The sequence below is a fragment of the Bos mutus genome, chromosome 3 (genome assembly GCF_027580195.1).
Source record: "Bos mutus isolate GX-2022 chromosome 3, NWIPB_WYAK_1.1, whole genome shotgun sequence".
Taxonomy (NCBI): domain Eukaryota; kingdom Metazoa; phylum Chordata; class Mammalia; order Artiodactyla; family Bovidae; genus Bos; species Bos mutus.
In genome coordinates this window covers 31550544-31577266 of record NC_091619.1, presented here as the reverse complement: position 1 = coordinate 31577266, position 26723 = coordinate 31550544, and the positions used below count along the sequence as shown (strand labels likewise).

The following is a 26723-nucleotide window of genomic DNA, read 5'->3' as shown; positions in this document are numbered from 1 at the left end:
CGACTCTGTGCAACCCCATAGACGGTAGCCCACCAGGCTCCCCCATCCCTGGGATTCTCTAGGCAAGAACACTGGAGTGTGTTGCCATTTCCTTCTCCAACGCATGAAAGTGAAAAGTGAAAGTGAAGTCACTCAGTCGTGTCCGACTCTTAGCGACCCCCATGGACTTCAGCCTACCAGGCTCCTCCGCCCATGGGATTTTCCAGGCAAGGGTACTGGAGTGGGTTGCCATTGCCTTCTCCAGTTTCTCTGGAGAACCCTAATACAGGTGGAACCTGGAAATTTGCTTTATAAAAGGAGATCTCCCAGGTGATTTTGATTCTGACACCATTTGACAAACCCTCACTTACAGGATACAGTCCTTTCAGCCCAATATTCTGCTCCCACTTTTGTTAAATATCTCACCACTACCCTCAAGAAGACAATGGCTTTGCTGTAGAACCTCTGTATTCTCTATTTATATACCAGCTTTTATAGTTTGAGCTTTAATTTCTGTCATTTGTATTGTGAAAACAATAATTGTATTCTTATTCTTGATATGAAATATATTAAAAATCTGTAAATTAATAATTTATGTAATGTGCTTTTAATATGCATGTGCATAAAATTTATAAATTAAATAGCAACAGTAGGAAAAAACATTTCTTTCAGATCAACATCCCCATCACCACCCCTGCCATGCTTCCAGAGAAGCTGGTCCTCTGTCCCAGGCTGGGCTCCCTGAAGATGCCCTAATCATGCTAGTCTCTCTGCCTGGAAGGCTTTTTGTTCTTTTAACGTGTATTTATTGATGATTCAGCCTGTGCCAGGCACTGTGCTATGCAACGTATCCCTCCCTCCCAGAGAAAAGCAATTGATTCTTTCTCTGAGGGCCACAGCCCCTGAGTCTGTATTTGTATCATAGCCTCCTGCCATGATGTGCTAGTTGTCTACTTTCCTAGGCTGTGAAGCTTCTCAGATCCAGGATTGTATCTTGTTCATCTTTGTATCTCAATCACTGGCACAGTGCCTGATATCCAGTAGGAACTCAATGAATGTTGATGAATGAGTTCATAAATGAATGATGATAGTCCAGTGTCTGGTACATCACAGGTGATCAATAAATATTGGTTGAAATGCTATTGAATTGAAAGTGCAGGTCACAAAACAAGTGCAGGAAGAATTTCAAGAAAGGTTTCTTGAAAACAGTCAAAAAGATACCAAATGACCAAGGAGGATGAACACTGAGGGGAAAAATAAAACATTGGATTTGACAAAAAAGGAAGTTAATGTTAAATCCTAGGAAAAAATAACAATCGACAAAATGTTTATCACAAAACCAAGAAGCAAAAATCAGTATTTACTTGCCTTCAGAGTGTCAGCGTTGCCTCTTTAAATCCTGTGACTGGGTAAGTTCCTGTGTTAAAGTAAGTACCTAGTTAAAATGCCCATACATTAACCATCATAGCTTCAAAAGCTTTCACAGCTTTTGAACCATCATAGTGGTTCAAAACCATCATAGTGGTTCAGTGGTGGAAGCTGACACTTGAACTTAACTATAGTTATCTTTCCTAAGATGGGACCACTCACTAGCTGCAGGATTATCACCACAGTTATTTTCTCTCTCCATTCATTCTTTGAACACATATTTATTCTGCTACAAACTGTGCTGAGGAGAGTCCATCCTTCAGCTCATGAAGCAGATTGTATTCATAGAGCTTGTTTGTACTTGTGGCTCCATTTTTCAAATTCTAAATCCTACATCTGCCTGGATTCCCAGAGCAATTTAACTACTGGGAAATTCCTCTCAGGAAACAAAACACTTCTTACCATTTGCTGAACCAAAAACATCAGCACGGGCAGCTAGTTTACCTCCCTTGAGTGAAAACACTAGGGAACTCTGGTTTACATTCTGTGGTCGAATTAAGATGAATCCTTCTTTACTGTAGGATTTGCTACAGTCTTTTTTTTTTTTTTTTCTTGTTTGCTAGAGTATTTTATATGCAAAGATACATGGGGGCAGGGGTGGAGCCTTGGACGATACAGTATAAAGTGTTTTCTAAACTCATTTGACTCTTTATCTCGGGACCATTTTATAGGATATTGGGAAATACTGATATAGATTATGTTCATTCATTCATTCATCAAACAAAAACTTGTGTCAATTGTGTGCCTGATGGTATGCTAACAACTGCGGATAAAATGGTAAGTAACCAGACACACACAGTGCTGTCCTTATGAAAACTTGGGGGAAGAAAGACATAAATCAAATGCACTAAATTGTAAATAAAATAATTACAACAAATGTAAAATTGCAACTGTGACAGGTGCAATGAAGGAGAGGCATGTCACATGGTAAATGAGAGCCTGTAATAGGGGACTTCAGTCTAGTCAGGGAAGGCTGCCCTGAGGAGGTAACCTGGAAATGATCCCTGAAGTATGAATAGTTCACATGGTGATGAGGGTAGAGAAGAGCATACGCCCTGGGAAGGGAGGGAGTTCAATGAGTGTGTGGGACAGAAAGAAGGCCAGGGGAAATGCAGAGCAAGAAGAGGCAAGAATGGTAGAAAGGCCAAACCATATAGGGCCTTGTAGGGCGTATTAAGAATTCTTATCTTTATCTGCGGAGCAATGGAAACTCTCAGATTTGTATTTTGGAAAGATCGTTCAGGAAATTCAGTAAGGAAATTTAGGGTCGGAACTGTTATAAAACATTGCTTGGACTTAGAATTCTACCCTGTGCATTCTTTATGGTCTGGAATCTACATAACTCCCCTGACTACCCCAGCCCACACTGAGTTCTCTTATCACTAAACTTCTCTACTTGACTTAATTAAATTTTTTTTTCATTTTAATAATTCAGTGACAAATTTTAAATGTACCTGATTTTTGTTCTCATCCAAGCTAATTCTTGGTAAGGTTCATGTCATACAATTTCTCTCTGTACTTTACTATGCTGGGTACATAGAACATAGTTTGAAAAAGATTGATTAGTTAAAGGCACGCATAATTTTTAAAATGTCACAGAAATACTGTCCATGGTCATGGACAAACATATGCAAACATTTGTAGAAGTCTTCTTTTGTTTCCAGTAGGTTATTTATGGCTGTGTCGAGGGGCTGGGTTTCCCCAAAGCTGGTTTCTTCTTGCTAATAGTGGGCTCACAGAGATGGCTCATGAGATCTCAGAACTTTATTGCATTTCTGTGAGAAAATTTATGTACTAAACACCCCAGGAAATATAGAATCTACAACTTTTTGTCCAATTGAAACACAGTTGGTGACAGAAGCACTCACACTCTATCAACTTTATAACCTCAGTGTTTATAGGTGGATGGAATTTGACATGAAAGATATAGGAAGACACACAGGATACACCATCCAGAGCTCTTTAAACTGGAATCTCCACCTGACATAGGAGCAGCAAGAGGATTTTGCCTAATACTCAAAAAGGAGCAGCAAATAAAGCTTTTATTGCCTCTGACTTTAGAAGTTTCGTCCAATAACTGAGAATCTGTGAATTCCCATCTCCATTGCAAGACAGCTAATTTTCACCTCTAACCTGCCTACAATCACATGAAATACTTTCTTCCTGTTGTTATAAACGACTGAGGTTAAAGTACCATTCTTCAAGTAGGCAGATACTAACACAGTTACTATATATATTCTATGTTAGTGACTAAAAGAATTGTTTATATCATTTGTTATAATTTTTTGTTATAAAATGTTCCCTGTCAGAGTATTGTATCTGTTCATAACACAGAAAGGGAGAATAGATATGGGGGGCAATCTGCAGTGTCACCCCTAATACATAAGAATGACTTCAAATCAAATGCTTTCACAGACTTGGGAAAAAAACCAAACCTACACATATTATTCTTATTAAATATTTGTAAAATAAATTGGATCTCTAAGCCTCAGTTTCCTTTACCTGATAAAGAAGCTGGGGTGGGGGGGTGGGCGGTGTACTTCCCTGGTGGCCCAGTGGTTGAAAAGCCACCCGCCAGTGCAGGGGACATGGGCTTAATCCCTGGTCCAGGAAGATCCCACATGCTGTGGGGCAACTAAACTTGTGGGCCACAGCTACTGAGCCTGTGCCCTAGAGCCTGTGATTCACAGCAAGAGAAGCCATTGCAATAAGTCCACTTGCCACCAAAAGTTGTTTTAAAAAGGCATTAAAATAAAAGGGAGGATTATAAGCCTGCCTATCTCCTTGGGTTGTTGTGAGAGTGAAGCAAGCCAATGGGAGAAAAGTTTGAGCAGAATACCTGGTATGTAGTATGTGCTCAAAAAAGTCTGGCTTTGATTTTTATTATCTATTTGTCAATTATGTAATCTGATTTGTTTGTTCAGGCTTCACCCTGCTGGAGAGCCATTTCATTTCCAACAACCTGGTTCATACGGGATTCAGTGGAAAGTGTCCCACAGCGGGGACTTAGTAGATTTAAGTTCCATCCCACACCTTGCAGATTTACATGCCAAGTTCAGTAAATCAGAGAACATAGAATTACAAGGTTTTTATGAAAGGTAGAGTTTTTCCAGAGAAGCCAGGACTCCAGAATTGGCCTATGGTTCCTTTCCCTTGGACTCTTTCTTTAAAATGAAATAAACAAACACTACCACCACCACCAGCAACTGCAATTAGCCTCTCGAACCTGTCTCCCAACCTGCAATTAAGATAATCACATTTACCCTAACTCATATAATTACTATGAGGATCAAATTGGATAATATAAGTGAAATCATGAAATGACAGTTTTCATTGAAGCTTGCTAAGTACCTTGAGCTTTCCATGCATTGTGTCATGTAATTCACCCAGTACATAGTTGTGGAAGAGACTGTTGGTGGCCCCAATGCCTGTTCTCCCTCTTTCTCCTTAGAAATAAGACCCCTGATTCTTATCTGGCCTAAAGTATACAGAGTATACTTCCCAGTCTTCTTTTCTAAGTGTGGCCAAAGGTTTATGTTTTGGCAAATGAGATAGAAGCAGAATTTTAGTGAGTTACTTCCAGGTGGTCTTAAGAGGAGGACATGGAGTTGTTCCTCCCATCATCTGCCCTTCTGGGTGCCTGCAATGCTTATTTGATGGCTGGAATTTGCAAAGCCATATTATTAATATAATACATCCTGTGGTAGCATAAGGATTGCAGGACATCAAAATAGAAGAAAATAATCCATTCCTCAAAAGTTTTCTGATAACATGGAAGAGTCATAGTAACATTATGAATGAAAAATGCAAGCCTCAGGAAGATTACAGATACAAATTAGTATAAAGTTACAAAACAAGGCAAACTAAAATAATATACTTTTAAGGTGATATATGTGCATGTGCATGAGTGCATGCACATGCACATATATTAAGGAATTTTTAAAAATCCACTTTTATATATATTTTCCCCAAACTTCATGATAGGGACTTTAAAATTCCTTAAAAATTTTTTTTAAGTTCTCAAAACAAGTGATAGCTAAATACCAGATTCAGGATAGTAGCTATCTATGAGGGTAGGCAATGGATAAGGGAGGAACATTTATATAAGGAGTATGTCTATATAAGGAGTATATAAGGAGTAGACATATGTCTACATAAGTAGTCTACATAAGTAGACTCCTTATGTCTATATAAAGAGTAGACATAAAATACTGGTAACTCTCTATTTCTTGGATTGAGTGATAGGTTCATGGGTATGTACTATGTTTTGATAAGTAAATTAAAAGTTTAAAGACCCATGAATGGACCATTAATGATTATGTCTCAGGAACTGAGGATTATGATAAATCCAATTCTATATACTAAAGTTCAAAGAGAAAATATACTAGTTAACAGCAATGCATGCTTACTGTGTGCCACGCACTCTTCTAAGCTCTTTATACAATCAGATGAGCCATGGTTGGTTGAATCCAAGGACACAGAACCCGTGGATACTGAGGGTCAAACTGTATGTTTTAACCCATTTAATCCTCCTGGTAAAGAGGTTTTATGATTATTCTCATCTTATAGATGAGAAAATAAAGGCCCAGAGAAATTAATAGTAATTCTTTTGAGACCTACAGCAAAGCTGGCATTTAATCCAGGCTGGCTGGTTCCAAAGTTCATGCTCTTAGCCACTGCCCTATAAAATGTCTAAATAAATGAAAGAGATAATTATATTAGGGCTTAGTCATGTAGAAAAAAATTATAGCAGAGTCTTTCTGTAACAGTGTTAAAGGGTGAACCACATGCATAGCTTATGTATGCTAAAACCCACTGAATTGTATGCTTTAAGTGGGTGAACTTTATGGTATGTAAATTATATCTTAATAAAGCTGTTTTTAAAAAACCATACAAACCACAAACAAGTGACTTTATAGTGCAAACTGTGTCCTAAATGATTATTTGCTATTTTAGGGATTTCATATATGTCTATGGGTAAAACACACACTTTTTCTGCAGAGCAAACAAAACAAATCTTACTGTCAGGCCACTCATTTCATAAAAGAAAATGAAACAGAGAAATTTAATTCACAACTGTGAGTGGGAAATTTTAAAAAAAATTTCCAGCTTCAGGCCTCTTTGCATCTGCCAGGAAATCAAAGGGCTCTCAGCTCCCAAGGTAAATTTCATATTGCAGTCATAATTGTCTCTGTGTGTATTAAGGATACACAAACAATAAAACCTAGGAAGGAAGAGGGTGGAAAGAACACATTTGACAGGAAACATACTGATATCTTTTAATTGCCCAGCTTTCTTCCTTGAATGTAACTTTCATTTTTGCTTTTCCTTTTTAATCCAAAACTGATTCTAAAGGAGATGGAGAAAGCACTTTATTTAGACAGCTAGGGGCTTTGAGTTGTACAGCTGCAAGGGGTCAACACTGAAGCCACAATGGGCAATGGCAGCTTTCCCTCAACACTATTTTTTGGTTTTTGACAAGGCACTAAAAGGAGAGATCATCCTGCTGCTATGATGCTCAGGGAATCTGTTGGTAGCTTAACTCTGTTTCCATGACTGCTGAAAGATCCTCCTCACCCAGGTCAGTTATCCTCACAAATCTGGCCATAGACCACAAGGAGAGCAGATGAAAGCCTGGACTGGACCTCAACAACTCCATCACCAACAGTAGAAAAAGTGTTCAAAGTCTTGCCCCTCTAAACCGTGGGTCACTTTTATCCTCTCAGCCCTCTCAAAAGCACATGTGTGAACACAGGCTGGTATAACTTCAATAAGCCACTTCATACTTTAAAGAACACAAAGGAAATGAAACCAAAATAAATCACTTAACTACAGCTTGGATCAACATGTCATGTCATTCATTATTCAGTTCTGTCATACACACACACATACACACACACACACAGGTGGTATTTTGGCTCTGTTACTGATAATGGAATCCAGGCCTTTTCATACCTATCCATTAAACTTACCAGTCCTCTTTATATCAGACAGGCTATCACCTCCCCTCTGGTGCCCCCCACCCCCACCCCAGATGAGCCTTCCTACCATAGCCACTTGTAGGCAATATCTTACATCAAGTTCCTTGGTGTTTCAAACAGCAAGCCACTAAGCCTCACAGAGCCTCAGGCACGGCAGTATCATTCTCCGTATTCTCTCCCTCAATTCTTGTGCTCCTTCAGACCCTACGAGATTTGGGATACTATACTTATTTGGTCATTATTTTTACTTTTTTAAAAAAAATCAGTGAGTCACCTAAGCAGGTCAATTTAGGCCAAAAACAGTCGCCCTGGAGACCGATTTATTTAGGTTAGCTATTGCTGTTGTTGTTCAGTCGGTTGCTCAGTTGTGTCCCACATGTGAACCCATGGACTGCAGCACACCAGTCTTCCCTGTCCTTCACCAACTCCCGGAGTTTGCTCAAACTCATGTCCATTGAGTCGATGATGCCCTTCAACTATCTCATCCTGTGGTCCCCTTCCCCTCCTGCCTTTAATCTTTTCTAGGTTAGCTGTAACAGATAATGCTTAATCAGGTAATGGCTTAACTTCAATTTTGTGTTGTGTTCTATGAAAATCCCCTATGTAAAGTCATTTTTCTTTTGAATAATTTTTTTTTAATTGGCCTAAATTAAAAAAAAAGAAATTCTATCTTTAAGGATCATTTCCCACTAAAGGAACCAGAATTACTTGGAGAAATGGTTTATTTCATTTCCGGAGCCAATAAGCTTGGAACAAAATAATCAAGAGGGGGAAGAATAAGAGGACAATGTAGATGAAACAAGACTGACATGATCTGAAAATGGCTGAAATGTTGGGTACAAGAGAGTTCTTTAAAGCTTTGTACTTTTGTACATTTTTTAGTTTTTCCATAAAAAGTTTTTTAAGGAAAGCTAAAAATAATTGCTATTTTGAAAAACACAAATAGCAATATCATGCACATGGTAAAACAAGTATTAATAACGCATAAAGCTATATAATGAAAATTTGAGTCGTTCTCCCACCCAGACCCTCAGCTCCCCTCTCCTCAGCATCTCAATAACCTAAGTAGTCTCAACTGTTTCTATGAATATATATATATATATACACACACACAAAATGTGCAAACACATAAACAGGCGTATCATTTTTTAAGACTACAAATGGTAGCATATTATACACACCATACTATGCCTTATGAAGTTATTTTAACAGTTTTAATACAATGACTATGTCCACACATTACAGTATCATAGAAATGCTTTTGCATATTTGGTTTCTTTTAAGCTTTTATAGTCTACTCCAGATGAAAGGCTCACATCTTCACCTCCAAATTTCTTAAAAAGCCAGGGCTAAACAGTTTTCTGGAGAAGGCAACGGCAACCCACTCCAGTACTCTTGCCTGGAGAATCCCATGGACGGAGGAGCCTGTAGGCTACAGACCATAGGGTCGCTAAGAGTCGGACACGACTGAGCGACTTCACTTTCACTTTTCACTTTCATGCATTGGAGAAGGAAATGGCAACCCACTCCAGTATTCTTGTCTGGAGAATCCCAGGGATAGAGGAGCCTGTTGGGCTGCCATCTATGGGGTCGCACAGAGACAGACACGACTGACGCGACTTAGCAGCAGCAGCAAACAGTTTTGAGTTTCTAAAAGTTTCAAAGTTTAGGTTTCAGTTTGGGGGACATAGTTACCTCAAAAGTTGTCATGTTTAAAAACATCTCACATTGTCTCCTACAGATAGAATCTTGAGAGATGTATCAATACAAGAATTCCCTTTCCTCTGCCCAGAGGACATGAGGAGGAATGTATAAAAGCTTAGCCCTACAAATTGTGAAATTATTTGTTCTAGCTCTGTGAAGAATACTGTTGGTAGCTTGATAGGGATTGCATTGAATCTATAAATTGCTTTGGGTAGTATACTCATTTTCACTATATTGATTCTTCCAATCCATGAACATGGTATATTCCTCCATCTATTAGTGTCCTCTTTGATTTCTTTCACCAGTGTTTTATAGTTTTCTATATATAGGTCTTTAGTTTCTTTAGGTAGATATATTCCTAAGTATTTTATTCTTTCCGTTGCAATGGTGAATGGAATTGTTTCCTTAATTTCTCTTTCTGTTTTCTCATTATTCGTGTATAGGAATGCAAGGGATTTCTGTGTGTTGATTTTATATCCTGCAACTTTACTATAGTCATTGATTAGTTCTAGTAATTTTCTGGTGGAGTCTCTAGGGTTTTCTATGTAGAGGATCATGTCATCTGCAAATAGTGAGAGTTTTACTTCTTGTTTTCCAATTTGGATTCCTTTTATTTCTTTTTCTGCTCTGATTGCTGTGGCCAAAACTTCCAAAACTATGTTGAACAGTAATGGTGAAAGTGGGCACCCTTGTCTTGTTCCTGACTTTAGAGGAAATGCTTTCAATTTTTCACCATTGAGGATAATGTTTGCTGTGGGTTGTCATATATAGCTTTTATTATGTTGAGGTATGTTCCTTCTATTCCTGCTTTCTGGAGAGTTTTTATCATAAATGGGTGTTGAATTTTGTCAAAGGCTTTCTCTGCATCTATTGAGATAATCATATGGTTTTTATTTTTATGACCCACCTCCCAGAATATTGGAAATAAAAGCAAAAATAAACAAATGGGACCTAATTAACCTTAAAAGCTTCTGCACATCAAAGGAAACTATTAGCACGGTGAAAAGACAGCCTTCAGAATGGGAGAAAATAATAGCAAATGAAGCAACTGACAAACAACTAATCTCAAAAATATACAAGCAACTCCTACAGCTCAACTCCAGAAAAATAAATGACCCAATCAAAAAATGGGCCCAAGAACTAAATAGACATTTCTCCAAAGAAGACATACAGATGGCTAACAAACACATGAAAAGATGCTCAACATCACTCATTATCAGAGAAATGCAAATCAAAACCACTATGAGGTACCATCTCACACCAGTCAGAATGGCTGCCATCCAAAAGTCTACAAATAATAAATGCTGGAGAATTTTATGGGTGTGGAGAAAAGGGAACCCTCTTACACTGTTGCTGGGAATGCAAACTAGTACAGCCACTATGGAGAACAGTGTGGAGATTCCTTAAAAAACTGGAAATAGAACTGCCTTATGATCCAGCAATCCCACTGCTGGGCATACTGAGGAAACCAGAAGGGAAAGAGACACGTGTACCCCAATGTTCATCGCAGCACTGTTTATAATAGCCAGGGCATGGAAGCAACCTAGATGTCCATCAGCAGATGAATGGATAAGAAAGCTATGGTACATATACACAATGGAGTATTACTCAGCCATTAAAAAGAAAACATTTGAATCCATTCTAATGAGGTGGATGAAACTGGAGCCTATTATACAGAGTGAAGTAAGCCAGAAGGAAAAACACCAATACAGTATACTAACGCATATATATGGAATTTAGAAAGATGGTAACAATAACCCTGTGTACGAGACAGCAAAAGAGACACTGATGTATAGAACAGTCTTATGGACTCTGAGGGAGAGGGAGAGGGTGGGAAGATTTGGGAGAATGGCATTGAAACATGTAAAATATCATGTATGAAACGAGATGCCAGTCCAGGTTCGATGCACGATACTGGATGCTTGGGGCTAGTGCACTGGAACGACCCAGAGGGATGGTATGGGGAGGGAGGAAGGAGGAGGGTTCAGGATGGGGAACACATGTATACCTGTGGCGGATTCATTTTGATATTTGGCAAAACTAATACAATTATGTAAAGTTTAAAAAAATAAAATAAAAAAAAAAAAAAAAAAAAAGCTTAGCCCTGTGATGAACTCAGCACTAGCTCCCTTCATCGGATAGAAACTGTACCTGTTTTCACCTCGGTATCACCAGCACCCCACACAAGTGCTTTACTGTCTGACACAATGAAGGTCTATGGAAAGAAAGTTGGGTTTTAAAGCGGCGAATAATTGTAAGAGTCAAAAGAGATGGACTTAGATGGCAAGGTGGCTGTTCTACCCGGTTCTAGCATAAACTAACTGAAGGTGGGGGCACGTACAAGAAGCCACAGGAAAAAACGCGACACATCTGCAGAGAGCAAAGTACATTCATTTCACTCGATTATTTACCAGAGAAGGTTATTAACATATAAAAATCAAACGCAGCTATATTATCGGACGACAAAACCCCAAATCTACGTGAATTTGCAACATAAATCATGAAGCCTAGACTCGTCCGCCGTGGCCCGAGAGTCCCCACCCCGACTACAGGAGTCGAAACTGGAAGCTTCAGTCTCTCTGTCCTAGGTTACCCCAGGACACTCGGGCGAGAATGAAACGCACCGAGCAGTGCCGGCTTCCAGCCTGGGCTAAGCACCGGCTCCAGCGCTGCGGGGCCCCAAGGGCCTGCGGTCGGCTTACGACCCGCCCGGACCCGGGAGTTAGTGTGACCCCGCGCTTCGTGAACTGTGAACCCGGCCCCGCCTGCTCCGCGGGCCCCAGAGCGCTTTCTTGCGTACGGTGGGTGGGGCTTTTAAAGGCCTTTCACGCAAAGGCCAACGGGGCTAAGATGGTGTCGGCTGGGCGCCCCTGGACGGTTTCCTGAGGGATTCGTGGGCCCAACAGTGAGAGGGGAGAGACAGAAGCCCAGCTCCTTGTCCCACACAGGTAGGAGGTAGGGCGCCTAGAAGTTCTGAGGTCCGAGGGCCAAACCCCAACCAAGTACGCCGTGGGAGCGAACAAATGTTGGAAAGGAAAACGCCGAACGCGGGGAGGAGGAACTGTTTTATGGTCACCATTTCGCGACGTCTAAGTGACGTCGCACAGCAAGCGCGTATTCTACTCTTTCACCTTCAGGCAGCCTCCTCATTGTAAGAGCCTACGCCTTTAAGCGAGTGATGGACAGTTATTTCGGCCTATCAACTTCATCGTCAACATCCAATCAGATTTAAACTTCTTTCAGCCGCCGGAGGAGTTGGAAGAAAGGCGTTGAAAGAGAGAGCTTTCTCTCTCTCGCGAGATCGCTGTGAGCCGCCCTCTCAGAAAAAAAAAAAATGCTAGAACATATGGCCTGACTTCCCAAATAGTAGGTTAAAGGACGGGGTCATAAACCAATGAAAGTTATGAGGAGGCGGGATCACTGCTTTCGCCCCGCAAGAAGTACCGTTAGAGGGCAGACTTTTTGTCCAATCAACGCCTCAAGACTTTGGGTCAGGTGACCGTCGAGTACGCGGGGCGGAGCTACAGTCTGGCGCGAGGAACCGTTAAGATGGACAACGAATATAACCAATGAGGTACTCTGACTAGGGCGTTGGGAGCCCAATAACAGTGGTTGGGCGGGCGCCTTCCCGGAGCGCGGGGAGATGTAAAGACAGACAAATAGTTTTCCCAATGAGACTGTAGAAGAGCGGAACTAATTGACCAATGAAGACTGCGGGGCGGGACCCTCTGCCGCGGCAGAGTCCAAGATGGCGGCGTGCGGTTCCGCTGTGTGAAACGAGCGCGGGGCGGCGGGTTAGTCAGTTCCGCGGAGAAGATCTCCGACGCCCCGCTACCATGAAGGGAAAAGAGCGCTCTCCGGTCAAGCCGAAACGCTCCCGTGGTGGTGAGGATTCGACTTCCCGCGGGGAGCGGAGCAAGAAGTTAGGGGGCTCTGGTGGCAGCAATGGGAGCAGCAGCGGAAAGACAGACGGCGGCGGCGGGTCGCGGCGCAGCCTTCATCTGGACAAGTCTAGCAGCCGAGGTGGTAGCCGCGAGTACGACACCGGAGGGGGCAGCTCCAGTAGCCGCTTGCATAGTTACAGCTCCCCAAGCACCAAAAATTCCTCGGGCGGGGGCGAGTCGCGCAGCAGCTCCCGGGGTGGAGGCGGGGAGTCACGTTCCTCTGGGGCCGCCTCTTCAGCTCCTGGCGGCGGAGATGGCGGGGAATACAAGACACTGAAGATAAGCGAGTTGGGGTCCCAGCTGAGTGACGAAGCAGTGGAGGACGGATTGTTTCACGAGTTTAAACGCTTCGGTGATGTAAGTGTCAAAATCAGTCATCTCTCGGGTTCTGGCAGCGGGGATGAGCGAGTAGCCTTTGTGAACTTCCGGCGGCCAGAGGACGCGCGGGCGGCCAAGCATGCCAGAGGCCGCCTAGTGCTCTATGACCGGCCGCTGAAGATAGAAGCCGTGTATGTGAGCCGGCGCCGCAGCCGCTCCCCTTTAGACAAAGATTCCTATCCTCCTTCAGCCAGTGTGGTCGGGTCCTCTGTAAGTGGTCACCGGCACCCCCCTGGAGGAGGTGGTGGAGGCCAGAGATCACTTTCCCCTGGTGGTGCAGCCTTGGGATACAGAGACTACCGCTTGCAGCAGTTGGCCCTCGGCCGCCTGCCCCCTCCACCTCCGCCACCACTGCCCCGAGACCTGGAGAGAGAGCGAGACTACTCGTTCTATGAGAGAGTGCGCCCAGCCTACAGTCTTGAGCCAAGGGTGGGAACTGGAGCAGGTGCTGCTCCTTTCAGAGAAGTAGATGAGATCTCACCCGAGGATGATCAGCGAGCTAACCGGACGCTTTTCTTGGGCAACCTAGACATCACTGTGACAGAGAGTGATCTAAGAAGGGCTTTTGACCGTTTCGGAGTCATCACAGAGGTAGACATCAAGAGGCCTTCTCGGGGCCAGACCAGTACCTATGGCTTTCTCAAATTTGAAAACCTAGATATGTCTCACCGGGCCAAACTAGCGATGTCTGGCAAAATTATCATTCGGAATCCTATCAAAATTGGCTATGGCAAAGCTACACCCACCACCCGCCTTTGGGTAGGTGGCCTGGGTCCTTGGGTGCCTCTTGCTGCCCTGGCACGGGAGTTTGACCGGTTTGGCACCATACGCACCATTGACTACCGCAAAGGTGATAGTTGGGCGTATATCCAGTACGAAAGCCTGGATGCAGCTCATGCTGCTTGGACCCATATGAGGGGCTTCCCACTTGGTGGCCCAGATCGTCGCCTTAGAGTAGACTTTGCAGACACAGAACATCGTTACCAGCAGCAATATCTGCAGCCTCTGCCGTTAACTCATTATGAACTGGTGACAGATGCTTTTGGACACCGGGCACCCGACCCTTTGAGGGGTGCTCGGGATAGGACACCACCCATACTGTACAGAGATCGTGATAGGGACCTTTATCCTGACTCTGATTGGGTTCCGCCCCCACCCCCAGTCCGTGAACGCAGCACTCGGACTGCAGCTACTGCTGTGCCTGCTTATGAGCCACTGGATAGCCTGGATCGTAGGCGGGATGGCTGGTCGTTGGACCGGGACAGAGGTGATCGAGATCTGCCCAGCAGCAGAGACCAACCTAGGAAGCGAAGGCTGCCTGAGGAGAGTGGGGGTCGGCATCTGGATAGGTCCCCAGAGAGTGACCGTCCACGAAAACGTCATTGCGCGCCTTCTCCTGACCGCAGTCCAGAATTGGGCAGTAGCCGGGATCGCTACAACAGCGACAACGATCGATCTTCCCGTCTTCTCTTGGAAAGGCCCTCTCCAATCAGAGACCGACGAGGTAGTTTGGAGAAGAGCCAGGGTGACAAGCGAGACCGTAAAAACTCTGCATCAGCTGAACGGGATAAGAAGCACCGGACAACTGCTACCACGGAGGGTAAAAGCCCTCTGAAAAAAGAAGATCGGCCTGATGGGAGTGCATCCAGCACCAGCACTGCTTCATCAAAGCTGAAGTCCCCTTCCCAGAAACAGGATGGGGGGACCGCCCCTGCAGCAGCAGCATCTCCCAAACTCTGTTTGGCCTGGCAGGGCATGCTTCTGTTGAAGAACAGCAACTTTCCTTCCAACATGCATCTGTTGCAGGGTGACCTCCAGGTGGCTAGTAGTCTTCTTGTGGAGGGCTCAACTGGGGGCAAAGTGGCCCAGCTCAAGATCACTCAGCGTCTTCGTTTGGACCAGCCCAAGTTGGATGAAGTAACGCGACGCATCAAAGTGGCAGGGCCCAATGGTTATGCTATTCTTCTGGCTGTGCCTGGAAGTTCTGATAGCAGGTCCTCTTCTTCCTCAGCCACATCAGACACTGCCACCTCTACTCAGAGGCCACTTAGGAACCTTGTGTCCTACTTAAAGCAAAAGCAGGCCGCTGGGGTGATCAGCCTCCCTGTGGGGGGCAACAAAGACAAGGAAAACACCGGAGTCCTTCATGCCTTTCCACCCTGTGAGTTCTCCCAGCAGTTCCTGGATTCCCCTGCCAAGGCACTGGCCAAATCTGAAGAAGATTACCTGGTCATGATCATTGTCCGTGGTGCGTCTTAAAGTCCATGTGTAACTTGTATTTAGTACTTTGACATGGTTCCTGTTTTGTGATGTGTAATGGGATACAGCGTCAGATGAAATTTTCTTTTTAATTAGTTGTTTAGTTTTAGGTATTTTCTTTTTTATATTTTTATAAACCTCTTTAAAATAGAAGTCAGGAGAGTTTAGCTATTATTTTAAGTGAAAGGACTCCCCTAAAGGTAGCAGGCAAGTGGATTTACTTTAATCAGGAGTTTCCACTCTTATGTATAACTGTTTTCCTCTTTTTCTGCGGATTTTTTTTCTTTTTTAATCTTGAACTTAAAAAAATCCTCAAAGTTACAAAACCAGAAATTTGAAAAGTTAGAATTTGAAAAACAAAGAGCCCACTAGCTGTAAAAAGATAATACACCCCTAAAAATGGCTTTGATTGGTATGTAGGTAAATAATTCCTGTACCAGAAATGTTATTTGTGTGGCTGAAATTTGAGCAGGGATCTCAGGAGTATAAGCTGGTAAAGCATACATAAAACGTTGGCAATTACTTTAATCAGGTATTTGAGTATTTTTCTTAAAATACGTGGTGTGTTCCCAAGAGCTTGCTTTAACATATATGCTTTTACCATTAGTTTTTGAGTTCTGTATCCCATATATGCACTTTTGGTTTGTAGCTGTAGCTGTTCAGTAAAAATAGAGGAGTGTGTTACAAACCACGTTGTCTTTTGCTTACACTAGTATGCAGGAAGTGAGTAGGTGCTTTTAAAATCAGAGTTCTTTGGTCAGTTATTGGTGTGTGGTGGTGTTTTCACTGACTTTCTGAGGGGTATAGCAGGTACAGTTCTAATTGTTGAAAATTTCAAAACTTGTGTTTTTCAGCAGAGGTGAGTTTTTATATTGTATTCACCCAAATTTCTGACTTCAGTAATAGAAAGAAGAGTTGTCTGCAGGCTCATAAGTCATCCTTTTATTTCAGTGGGCATTAATCACCCATATCTGGATTGCAGAATTTTTTTTAAGTCATTTTGAAATACTTTTGACATACTCTCAAAATATTGCTTGGATTTTTATTTTCATATTTAAACAGCGATGACTTCACATTATTGAAAGTATTTTGAGTATCTTTGAAATTTTGTGTTTATATTTTCATTGGTGTCCAGCCACAGAGAATTGAAATAATCAGTTTAGGAAAACCGTTTTTTAGTGGTTTATTTTCTCAGACACCTGGAATTAGTATAAAATAATTTAGCCCACCTCCACAGTTTTTTCCCAGACTGAAGATTATCAATTTCTGGTTCTTAACAAGAGCTTTTGCTGCTTAACAACAATTCATGGTTTCCTTGTCTTTTATTTTCCTCCTCCACCCCCAATCCCTAGTTTCTCAGGTCATTTGTAAGTGTATTTTCCCCTGTGGTTTAAATGTTGAGGACTTTAGCTAAAGCCCTTGATATTTAATTATGATTAGAAACTTGAGGACCTTTGGATCATGGTCATGTTTCTATGCTATGTAAGTGACTTACTGAAAGCCTGGCAGAACTCAACTGTTTTCTTTCTGTTATCAAAGCTGATAGTTTTGAAATAGCACCAATAATAACCCAGGGAAACGTCATGTAATTTTTAATTGTCCATTATGACAGGTGTCTAATGCATGTTAGCATGAAAGCCTCATCACTGCTGTGTCATCCTTTTTAGTTTTCACTATGCATTTATAAGTTTTCTTTGTAAGTTTGGAGACTTTTGTTTTTTTTTTTGTTTTTAAACTGGAAAAACTAGCCATTTTGAGAGAAGGAAGATAATAGGGTATGAGCACAGAGGTCCTTGGTGTGCCTGTAGGGAAAACACCTGGAAGTCCTACAATGAACACTTTTGGTCCTTTTGCTTTTAAAAAACTGCTTGACACGCTAATATGGAATAGACACCTGTTCAGAAACTTATGTCAGTGTGCAGTCTATGCATAAATAAATGGGGTCAAAGTACAATTTGTGGCTAGATACATTTTTTTCCAGTTTAAATAGTCTCACTAACCATTAACTTTTGAATACCTTTTGATAAGATGGCTGAACAAATGATTTTACTCTTTTAGAGAGTAAAGTCCTTGATATCTAATTTTACTCTAATCCAAAGTGTGTGTGGCTTTTTTTTTTTAAGTTGATATGCCAGCTTATCGAAGAGTAGAGTACTATGGGTTTGCTCCATGTTTGTTTGATTCTTTATCTGACATCGTGGCTTTTGTTAGATCTGGGCAATTTGCACTTCAGTGCTTTTGAAACAATGGCTTGATACCATTTCTAAATGTATGTATTATAACAAAATTATGTTTAGTTTGGTGCTTACCTACAGAGTGCCATCATTCAGATGAATCTCTTATTTGTATTGTTCATTCTGTTGTTCAGGTTTATAACATTGGTAAACTATCTACCTAAACTTAAGAGTAGAATGAAAGCATTTGTCTAAAACAATCTGGTTCTAATTCTCACTAGCCAGAATTTGTAATCTCAACATTGGATGTTCTTTGTGACAGCCAGTTATTTCTTTTGCTTTTATTTTTTTAAAAATGTATTTGTTTGATTGATTTTTCTGGAACTCAAGTTCAAATGAATGGAATTTCTTAAGTATATCATTAAATGACTCATTAAGTGTTACTGGTGAAAAAAAGAAGCATCAAGCTAATTTAGATTTTTAATCACAATTTCAAAGTTTATGAAAAATTAATCATTCAGCTCCTAGTCAATTTATTTTTAGTGTTATTTTGTTGGTTGTTACTGGGATTTCTATAAAGAGTTTTCCACGAAAAAATTTAAATTCCTGGTTTGAGATGTCTGTTTTGACTCTCACTCAAGAGTAAGCAGAGTTTTCCCCTTAAGGATTACGTCTTAAAACAGTCCGTCCTTTGGCTGATATAAGCTTTTGTCACATTTTGAAGGTAATATGTTCTGGCCCTTAGCTCAGTTAGACCACTTGAGGTACAACAGTAAAAGTAAGGGGTGTGTTGCTTTCAGAGTCTAACACTTGTTTAGTTTATTTAAAAACTATTTCATGAGCAGATTTTCACTGACAGTTTTTGTTGTTGTTGTTTTGTCTTTTTAATTTCTTTTAATAGTTTCTTCAGACAGTGAAATTGCTCATTACGAAGGTACAACTTAAACTGCAGTTTGGGTCCATATAGGAACCATTCACCAAAAACTCTGTGGTAACAGAACTAGGAAATCCTCTTGAGAAGAGGGCCTTAATGACCTTTTTGTGAAAAAGTTTTTGGAGAGAATTTCTGGACTTTTTTTTCTGTCTCTGCCACAATATTTGCTTTGGAGATAGGAGTTAGGTATGAGAACAGGAAGAGAAATGGAGCTGACCCTGTTAACATTCTGGTTATAGTGATATGCCTAAAGGGAGAAAATGATTTCAGGTGACCACAGTGAACTGTCTAGCTTAATGAGGAGTTTTATATGTATGATTTAAACAGTTGGAAATTTAAAGTCCCACAGTGTTCTTTGGCTGTTTAGCAATTGTTTGTATGAGTGTTTTAAAGAAAATAACAGCTGCTGTCTTTGGTAACACAAATGAAGGTGGATTTTTAAAAGGTTTTGTATCTTGACCCCTTTCTACAATGATGGAGTAGGTCTGTATTGCTCCATATAAATTACAGAATGAAAATAGAGGGGGTATAAGTTTGACTAAATTCCACCTTTTTATAGTTTCATTTTTTTAACTTATATAGAATATATTGATTATAAATTTGATTTTTTCTGAATTTTTTTGACATGTTTTACTCAGTTACATGAGTACAAAGGATATTTTCAGTCCTATAATCGTTAATTGCAGTCTTTAAAAAAAAAAATTCACCCTATTGTTCTACTTGTTGTCTGTTCACAGTAAGTTCATTTCAAGGTTTGTGCCAGTGGGTATTATTGGTGCTTTTTGAAGTCAAGGTGGATTGTCCAGGAAGGTCTTGTTAATGTTATGTTCATCTATAATGGCATAGGGGAAATATATATATTTTTAATATTGTAAACATTTGTACTGAATAACCTTTTTTTCCCCCCCTGCAAGCAAAACTGGTGAACAACGGATGAAGACATGGAATTCAAAGCTCTAATGGACCTTTTTGAAGAGAAGTTGTGGCTTATGTGAAGTTTACATGGGCCTCTTGATGGAAGAAAGCTAATCTGTTTAGTATTTGTGCATTTTACTAAAATGGCAGCTTAAAGTTGTGTATCTGCTATTGTGATGCCAATGCCGGTGTTTTAAGTGGAAAAAAAATGACCTTGCTTTGTGCTGTGTACACAAGATTTCTGGAAAAGAAAAACCCTTTTTATGGCTCACACAGCTTAAAAGTAGCTGTCACTCAAACGTGCGCTCACAGTTGAGCTGCTTTTGTTTTATTCTAAATAAATTGTTTCTTTTGAGGAAAATGTTTTTCTGCCTGGAAGTGAATTGACGGCAAACCTTTGACCCCTTTGTTTGCAGCTGAGGAGGTACTTGCTGCTGCTCAGATCTTGTATGTCTTGAGCAAGAAGCAGGGAGACCATCATTTTGACTATCACAGTGTGTCAATTCTGAAGGATCACTAGTGTTACTGTGACCCCCTTTGTTTGCAGTGAAGGGGATCATTTGCTTCTCAGTCCTCAACTTGATGAGGAAATGGTGCTGTTTGCTGGCACGCAAGAAGCCGGGGCAAGCACCGTAAGCCTCACCACAGTGCACAAGTCGGGGGCTTTGCTGGTTTGAAGAGCCGGAGTTGCTGAATTTTAAGTTTTGATTTATTTTGTCCACCCATCACGTTTGGCCTTAGTTTCATTTTTAATTTGAAGAAAAGTTTGAAATTGCTTTATCTTGCACTTAACATTTGCACCAAATTGCCAAAAGAAGGAGAAATGCTCCGCTTGCTTTTTAAATGTTAATGATGATGTTAATAAAGCCTTTCCTGACACACTTGAGGAGCTCCTCCATCTTCAGGGGCTTCTTACCAGAGTTATGCAGTGATGGGTTTAGTTCTGAATGGATGAAGAGTTCCTGAGAGCTAGCGTTTGTAATTAGAACCATTACTTGGTATCTGTGCCTTATTTGACCTGTGGTTCCACATGCCTTGGATGTGCATGCACCGTGACGGTTTCATAGGTACGAACGCACACTCAGGCCCAGTCACTTCGGTTGGTAGTACAGATTGTGAGGAAAAAATGGAGGCATCCTTAAGGAGGAAAAAGTGTTTGCCTTTAGTTCCTGCATTATCCTGTACAGGGGCTCCTGATGTTTGGAAGCTGTTTCCAGTACAGGAGAACAACTCCCCTGTTGGCCGCAGGAGACTTCGGTGCACAGTGACAACGCTGGAGTTCAAGAGGAAGCCAGCAGTGCTGCACCATTGGCTTCAGACACCACTGTTGTTTGCCAGTTTTAAACTTAATAGTTGCAGACGAAGACCACCTTGAAATGCAGGCTTGTTGGGCTTGTTTTGAATTTTAACCTCGGATGGAAGAGCCCTAGTGCTGTCTGTCTCCATGCGGGATGATGATTACTTAGGCAACAGGTGATTATCAACAAAGGATGCCACGCTTATACTCTGCAAGGTGGTGTTCCAGTGGCAAACAGCTGTATAAACTCTTATAAACAGGTAAGAGGGTTTTTAGAGGTCAAAAGCATTATAATTAACAGGGTGAGGGCTTTTAATGTTTGGGGATATATTTCTCTGATTTAGGCACTCTGCTGCTGTTACTAGCTTCTTCCCCTCACCAAAGTGTTATATATTAACAAAGTTGCAGACCAGAACTTTTGTTCTTGGTGTTTTGATGTTTTTAAGTTTTAAAGTTTATCTTAACATTTGAAAAAAGTCTTTTAAATGTGGGAGCCAAAGTGTTAAAATTCTGGTGATGAATTTGGACCTGTAAAAATTTGATGTTTTCTCTTAACTGTAGCATTCACTGTTATTGGTGATTCAGTGGTGCTGGAAGAACTCAACTGGTGTAAAAATGTTGCTTATTATAAACACTGATCTCTAAACCTCCAGGTTAAGAATATTTTACTATATGTAGCAAGAAGGTGTATTACTGGACTTTGAGTGATAGATAATTTAGCCAAAATGGTTAATTTTTTTCTTTTTCCTCAGGGAGATTTAATTGTAACATTAGGTAGCTGCAATAATCTTAGGGAAGTGAATGGGCAGTGTTGAGTAAAATCTCTTAACCATTTTCATTGTCCATTTAGTGCTGCTAGCCTTCTGAGTTCTTCCAGCCCCTTCCTCTGTTATTAATCAGATGTGAGGCTTTGGCAGCTGAATACAAGTACAGCTTTTTAAATGCATAATACAATTTAGGTTTTCTTTGCTGTATTTTAAATGGGATCAAAAATTTTGAAGAGGATTTTTCTTTTTCATTAGATTTTTGTTTTTCATCTCTTTCCAAATGGGGAAAGTGAAGTACAGCAGTTTTCAGGTTCTCAGTATGTTGTTTTCAAGAATTTGTAAAACATCTGCTTATGAATTGACTGCCATTTAAAGCTTTGCTAAATGATCTGTCATGTACATTTCTTTAAGCTGTTTATTCCTGTTGGAAATGTTAATTTCCGGTGTATTTTCTGTCTCTGACTAGTCCATACTGAAAGCTCATTAAGTAGTTTTCTAATTAGTTAAAAAAAATGAAAATCCCTGGCAATTTGAGGAAAATTTTATTATACTCTCAACATATTTCTACATGTTTGGTATCTCTTAAGATCTCAGGCTTTATCTCAAGAAGAAAAAATATTGCAGACAGGGCATTTGTTTGGCATTTGTTTATTGCATATGTCATACAAAATGGAAAAGTACACTGTTTTTTGAAACCACTCAATGAAATCATTTTATTTCTACTTACACCATGAAGAAAAAAATATTAATTGGGTTGAGTGTTAAATCTAGAGTCCTGGTTTTATAAATTGGAAACTGCCCTTTTGAATTATATGTGTGGTTTCCCAGTGTCTTTTGTAGGATCTTGATTTAGGGTTCTGCTGTAAAGGAAATAGTTCCAAGAACATCTCTGAGTTCATTTTGAAAGATCTAGTTGTATTAAAATTGAAAATGGGGATTACCCTGACTAGTAAAACAGCCACTTCAGTAGCTTAAGTCACATTATTGTTTACAAGTTGTTTATCTGAGGCAATAAATTTAATACTTATGGTTTGTACAGCATTTATTTTTCTTGCAGTAGGATATATGATAATGGCTTATCTGACCATCACGTCTGTCTCCCATTTCACTTTGCTGTTTTTAAGCTTTCCTGGATAAAAGAGCCTTTTACTTAAAAACTTCAATTATAACCTAGTTACAAGTTTTAAACAGAGTTGATTAATTTTATAAATTTAAGAAGAGTAAACAAAATTTCTTCAAACCTCAGACAAGCTTGTTGCTGAGAAGCAACCAAGATTTTAATCTTGAGGTAAAATTATTTAACATGCCTCTGTTCCCAAATACTATGTTATTAAGCATTCAGGTAGGATTCCTGTATAAATTAAATTCTGGCTGTACATTAAGTAAGATTGAGCATAAAGAAGAATGTATCCAATAGTCTCTACTCCTATCAGCAACTTGGACTCTGATTGGAGAAACTAGATAGAAACAGGGAAATAGTTAAATACTGGGGCAAGTTCATTGTTCAAGACAACCATGGGAAAAATGTCACAGGCCAATATTTGATTAATTGACTTCTTACTGGCGATATGGGTATATGATTATGTGAACTTTAAGCTGAGCTGATTATGAAAGGGTTTAAAAAATAATTTGTTAGAACCTAGAATGGTGGAGGGAGGTTGGAATTGAGATGTCAGTCCATCAAGCATGATTAATAATAATAGAGCAGCTTGTTGATACATGGGAAAGATGCAGGCTAAGTCTAGAAAACTAGTAATATGGTTGGGTCAGCAACAATAGGGAGTCCTGAAAGGCTAATTTTAGGCAGGTGGGGAGTGAGGATGGATAGTTAGTTGAGGGATATGGATGTAAAGCAACAGTACTAATAGCAGTCATTTTTATTAGATACTTGAGGCCAAGCATTCTGCCAAGTCCTCAACAAACGTTGTCTGATCTCCTTTTCAGCATAGACCATACTCTGACAGTAAGTGATACAGCCAGGGTTCTAGCCAGGCTTTTGTTCTTGCTAGGGCTTGTGGTCACTGTCATAACTCACTGTTTTCAGGAGGCTGGGATGGGATTAAAGCTGCAAACCTGAGAAAATGTCTGGGTGGTAGATTTTAAACTATAGTGTGTCAGCATTTGAAGTTCTTGGGAAACATACAGGCCCTTGGCTCCAACCCCAGAAATTGTGGGATTTGTTAGGACCAGCATGCGTGGCCCAGGAGTTTTTGTTCTTTTACAAGCTCTCCAGGTAATTCTGATGTAGTAGTCTGTGTTCAGCGGTCGTGGGTTGAGCAGCATTGGTTAGAGAGTAAGAGTGTTGAAGTGCAAACTTGGGGTAGTATCATATTAAGGCATGGGAAGAGAAAATGATGCCAGAAAAGAGTCTCAGGTTGGAGAACCAGAATGGTATTCAGATTGTGAAGCTGAGAGGAGCTTCCAGAAGATAAATTCAGAGCTATTGAAAGGACAAGCAGAATGAAGCGGCAAATGCCATGGAATTTAGCACTTAACATTGTCAAAGTAGTAGTCATGTAATTATTTCCCCCAGAAATTCAGTCTAACTTAGTGTTTAATTTTACCTTATAACTGTCTGTGAAGAAGGGCTGCTGTTTAGTTTATGAAATGCTAAAGGGATACCAGAAAAATTTTATGGCTTAGCTAAGGGGTATATTGTCAGGAATTGATTGAGATATCCTTGAGTTTTCAGTTAATCTAAAAAATAATATAATTGTAGTCTTAAAATTGAAAGTGATTTTGGGATTGAGTGTGTATGTATACATGTAAGTAATTTCTGTGAATGAACCATTTATTACTTCTGTCTACTAACTTCTAACTAGGTTACTAATAGGCTTGAGTGGGGTACAATGGAGTAATAGGTAAAATTGAGTGTATCTTTGGCTTGTAAATTGTTGAAAGATTTCCCATTTGGAATTGTTACTGGGTTTATCTTCGATTGGTGTAGCTAATTATTTAATACTTCAAATATTTAGGTACTTCTTATGTATCAAGCAGTATTCTAGGTCTTAAGATTATATTGGTGAGGAAAACAGACAAGTTCCTTATATCTCATGGAGCTTATAATCAAAGAAAGTGAAGTGAAAGTCACTCAGTCCTGTTAGACTCTTTGTGACCCCATGGACTGTACAGTTCGTGGAATTCTCCAGGCCAGAATACTGGAGTGTGTAGCCTTTCCCTTCTCCAAGGGATCTTCCCAACCCAGGGATCCAACCCAGGTCTCCCGCATTACAGGCAGATTCTTTACCAGCTGAGCCACAAGGGAAGCCCAAGAATATAGGAGTGGGTACCCTATTCCTTCTCCAGCTGATCTTCCTGACCCAGGAATCCAACCGGGGTCTCCTGCGTTGCAGGCGGATTCTTTACCAACTGAGCTATCAAGGAAGGGAGGTCATAAACTAAGGGAGCCTTGTTGCCAAGGACCAAGGGTTTAGATTGTGTTCTGAAGCTGAATGCAGAGGTTTTAAGCAAGGGGGTCAAGTGATTTGATCAAGATTTGGCTACGTATCTCAGGAAAGGAACAAATGTCTTTCAGATTTCTTTGTTATTCCCAAGATCTAGAACAGTGCCTGGTATATAGTAGATACCAAAATATTCGAAGAATTAGTTAATTAGCTATACAAATTGAAGACAAAGGCAGTATAAGTAGTTCAAAATGGGAAATCTTTCAACCATTAACACATCAAAGATAATATTTCCTTCAAAGATAGATTAGCATTTCAAATTCTCTGCAAGACTGTGAATATGTTCTTGCTTAGAGATAAGTATTGTCCTTTTATTTAAATATTATAATAGAGATTTTATTTCTTGTTCATTCTCACAATTGTTGGCCATCCTGAGGTCTTCCTCATATAGCCTCATTTTCTCAGCATGTCAGTTTTCTCTGCTTTCAGCAAGTTGTCACAACAGTTTACACTGTAGTCACATATAGTTTCTGCTGTAACTCCAAACAAGAGGCTAAATGAAAAACTTCCATACATATCCTTTTATTGCATTAATGTTCAGAGTAGAACTATTATTACAGGTAAAATGAACACTTTGAGGCACATGTACATATATATTTTATTTCATGTTTTTAAGGAATTTTGGGGAAATTGTTTCATAAAATTTTTATTTTAGCATATAGAAACTGACTCAGTTTTGCCTTGCTCCCAAGATAAGTGTATAGTTTATGTATATTCTCTTATAGAGAAACACTTCAATAAACTGCATTCTTTAGAATTCTTTTGTACCAGAGGTCTCAAACCTGGCTATGCATTAAAATCATGTGAGGAATTTTAATACCAGTAGCCGGGAGACTCATCTAGGTCCAGTGGGGTTCTGCCAAGGTCCTAGTGTTAAGTGCTCACCTGATTCTAGTGTGTAGCCAAGGTTGAGAATCACTGCTTGAGAGTCAAATCGTAAACATACTGACCAACACATGCACAATCAGCCTCTTAAAAATTGTTCAGACATCAAAACCAAAAACTTTCAGAGTGAATTTGGATTCACTGCAGTGTGTATATTGTTTAGCCTTGTAGAATTTCTGCTGTTGAAAGCACAATCCTCAGACCAGCAGTAATAGCATCACATAGAAGCTTGTTAAGAAATGTAGAACTGGAAGCCCTCACACAAACCTATTGAATGAACTCAGATAAACCAAGTTATTCCTCTACTGGAAAGTTTGATAAGTACTTACTAATATGTAGATATATAAATGTTTAGGGTAGTAAAATTTTGTGATTGGCATCTTTTTTTTTTGTTTGTTTTAATTTTATTTTATTTTTAAACTTTACAATATTGTATTAGTCCCTCATGCATAAGATTCTCATTTTTGTGCATTAGTCAAGGACATTTACTTTAAGGATTAAAAAAATACATATTTTCATTAAGAAAAGTTGGTACAAGAGTTCATAGGTAGTGAACTCTAGTGACCAGAAAATTACCAGAGGTCTCTGCCACCAAGACAGGGGAGGGCTATCTG

General features: G+C 40.3%; 1 protein-coding gene across 2 annotated transcripts in view; it reads left to right on the top strand.

The window, feature by feature from the left end:
• Positions 1-11954: 11954 nt before the first annotated feature.
• The window catches only part of RBM15 (RNA binding motif protein 15), a 28980-nt gene continuing 14211 nt past the window's right edge, over positions 11955-26723 (top strand). For both annotated transcript variants that reach the window (XM_005891281.2, XM_070367523.1), the window contains exons 1-2: positions 11955-15662; positions 19696-21253. In XM_005891281.2, the coding sequence (XP_005891343.1) occupies positions 12797-15662; positions 19696-19718 (2889 nt within the window). In that variant the 5' untranslated portion in view covers positions 11955-12796 and the 3' untranslated portion in view covers positions 19719-21253. The remainder of the gene's footprint in view (positions 15663-19695; positions 21254-26723) is intronic.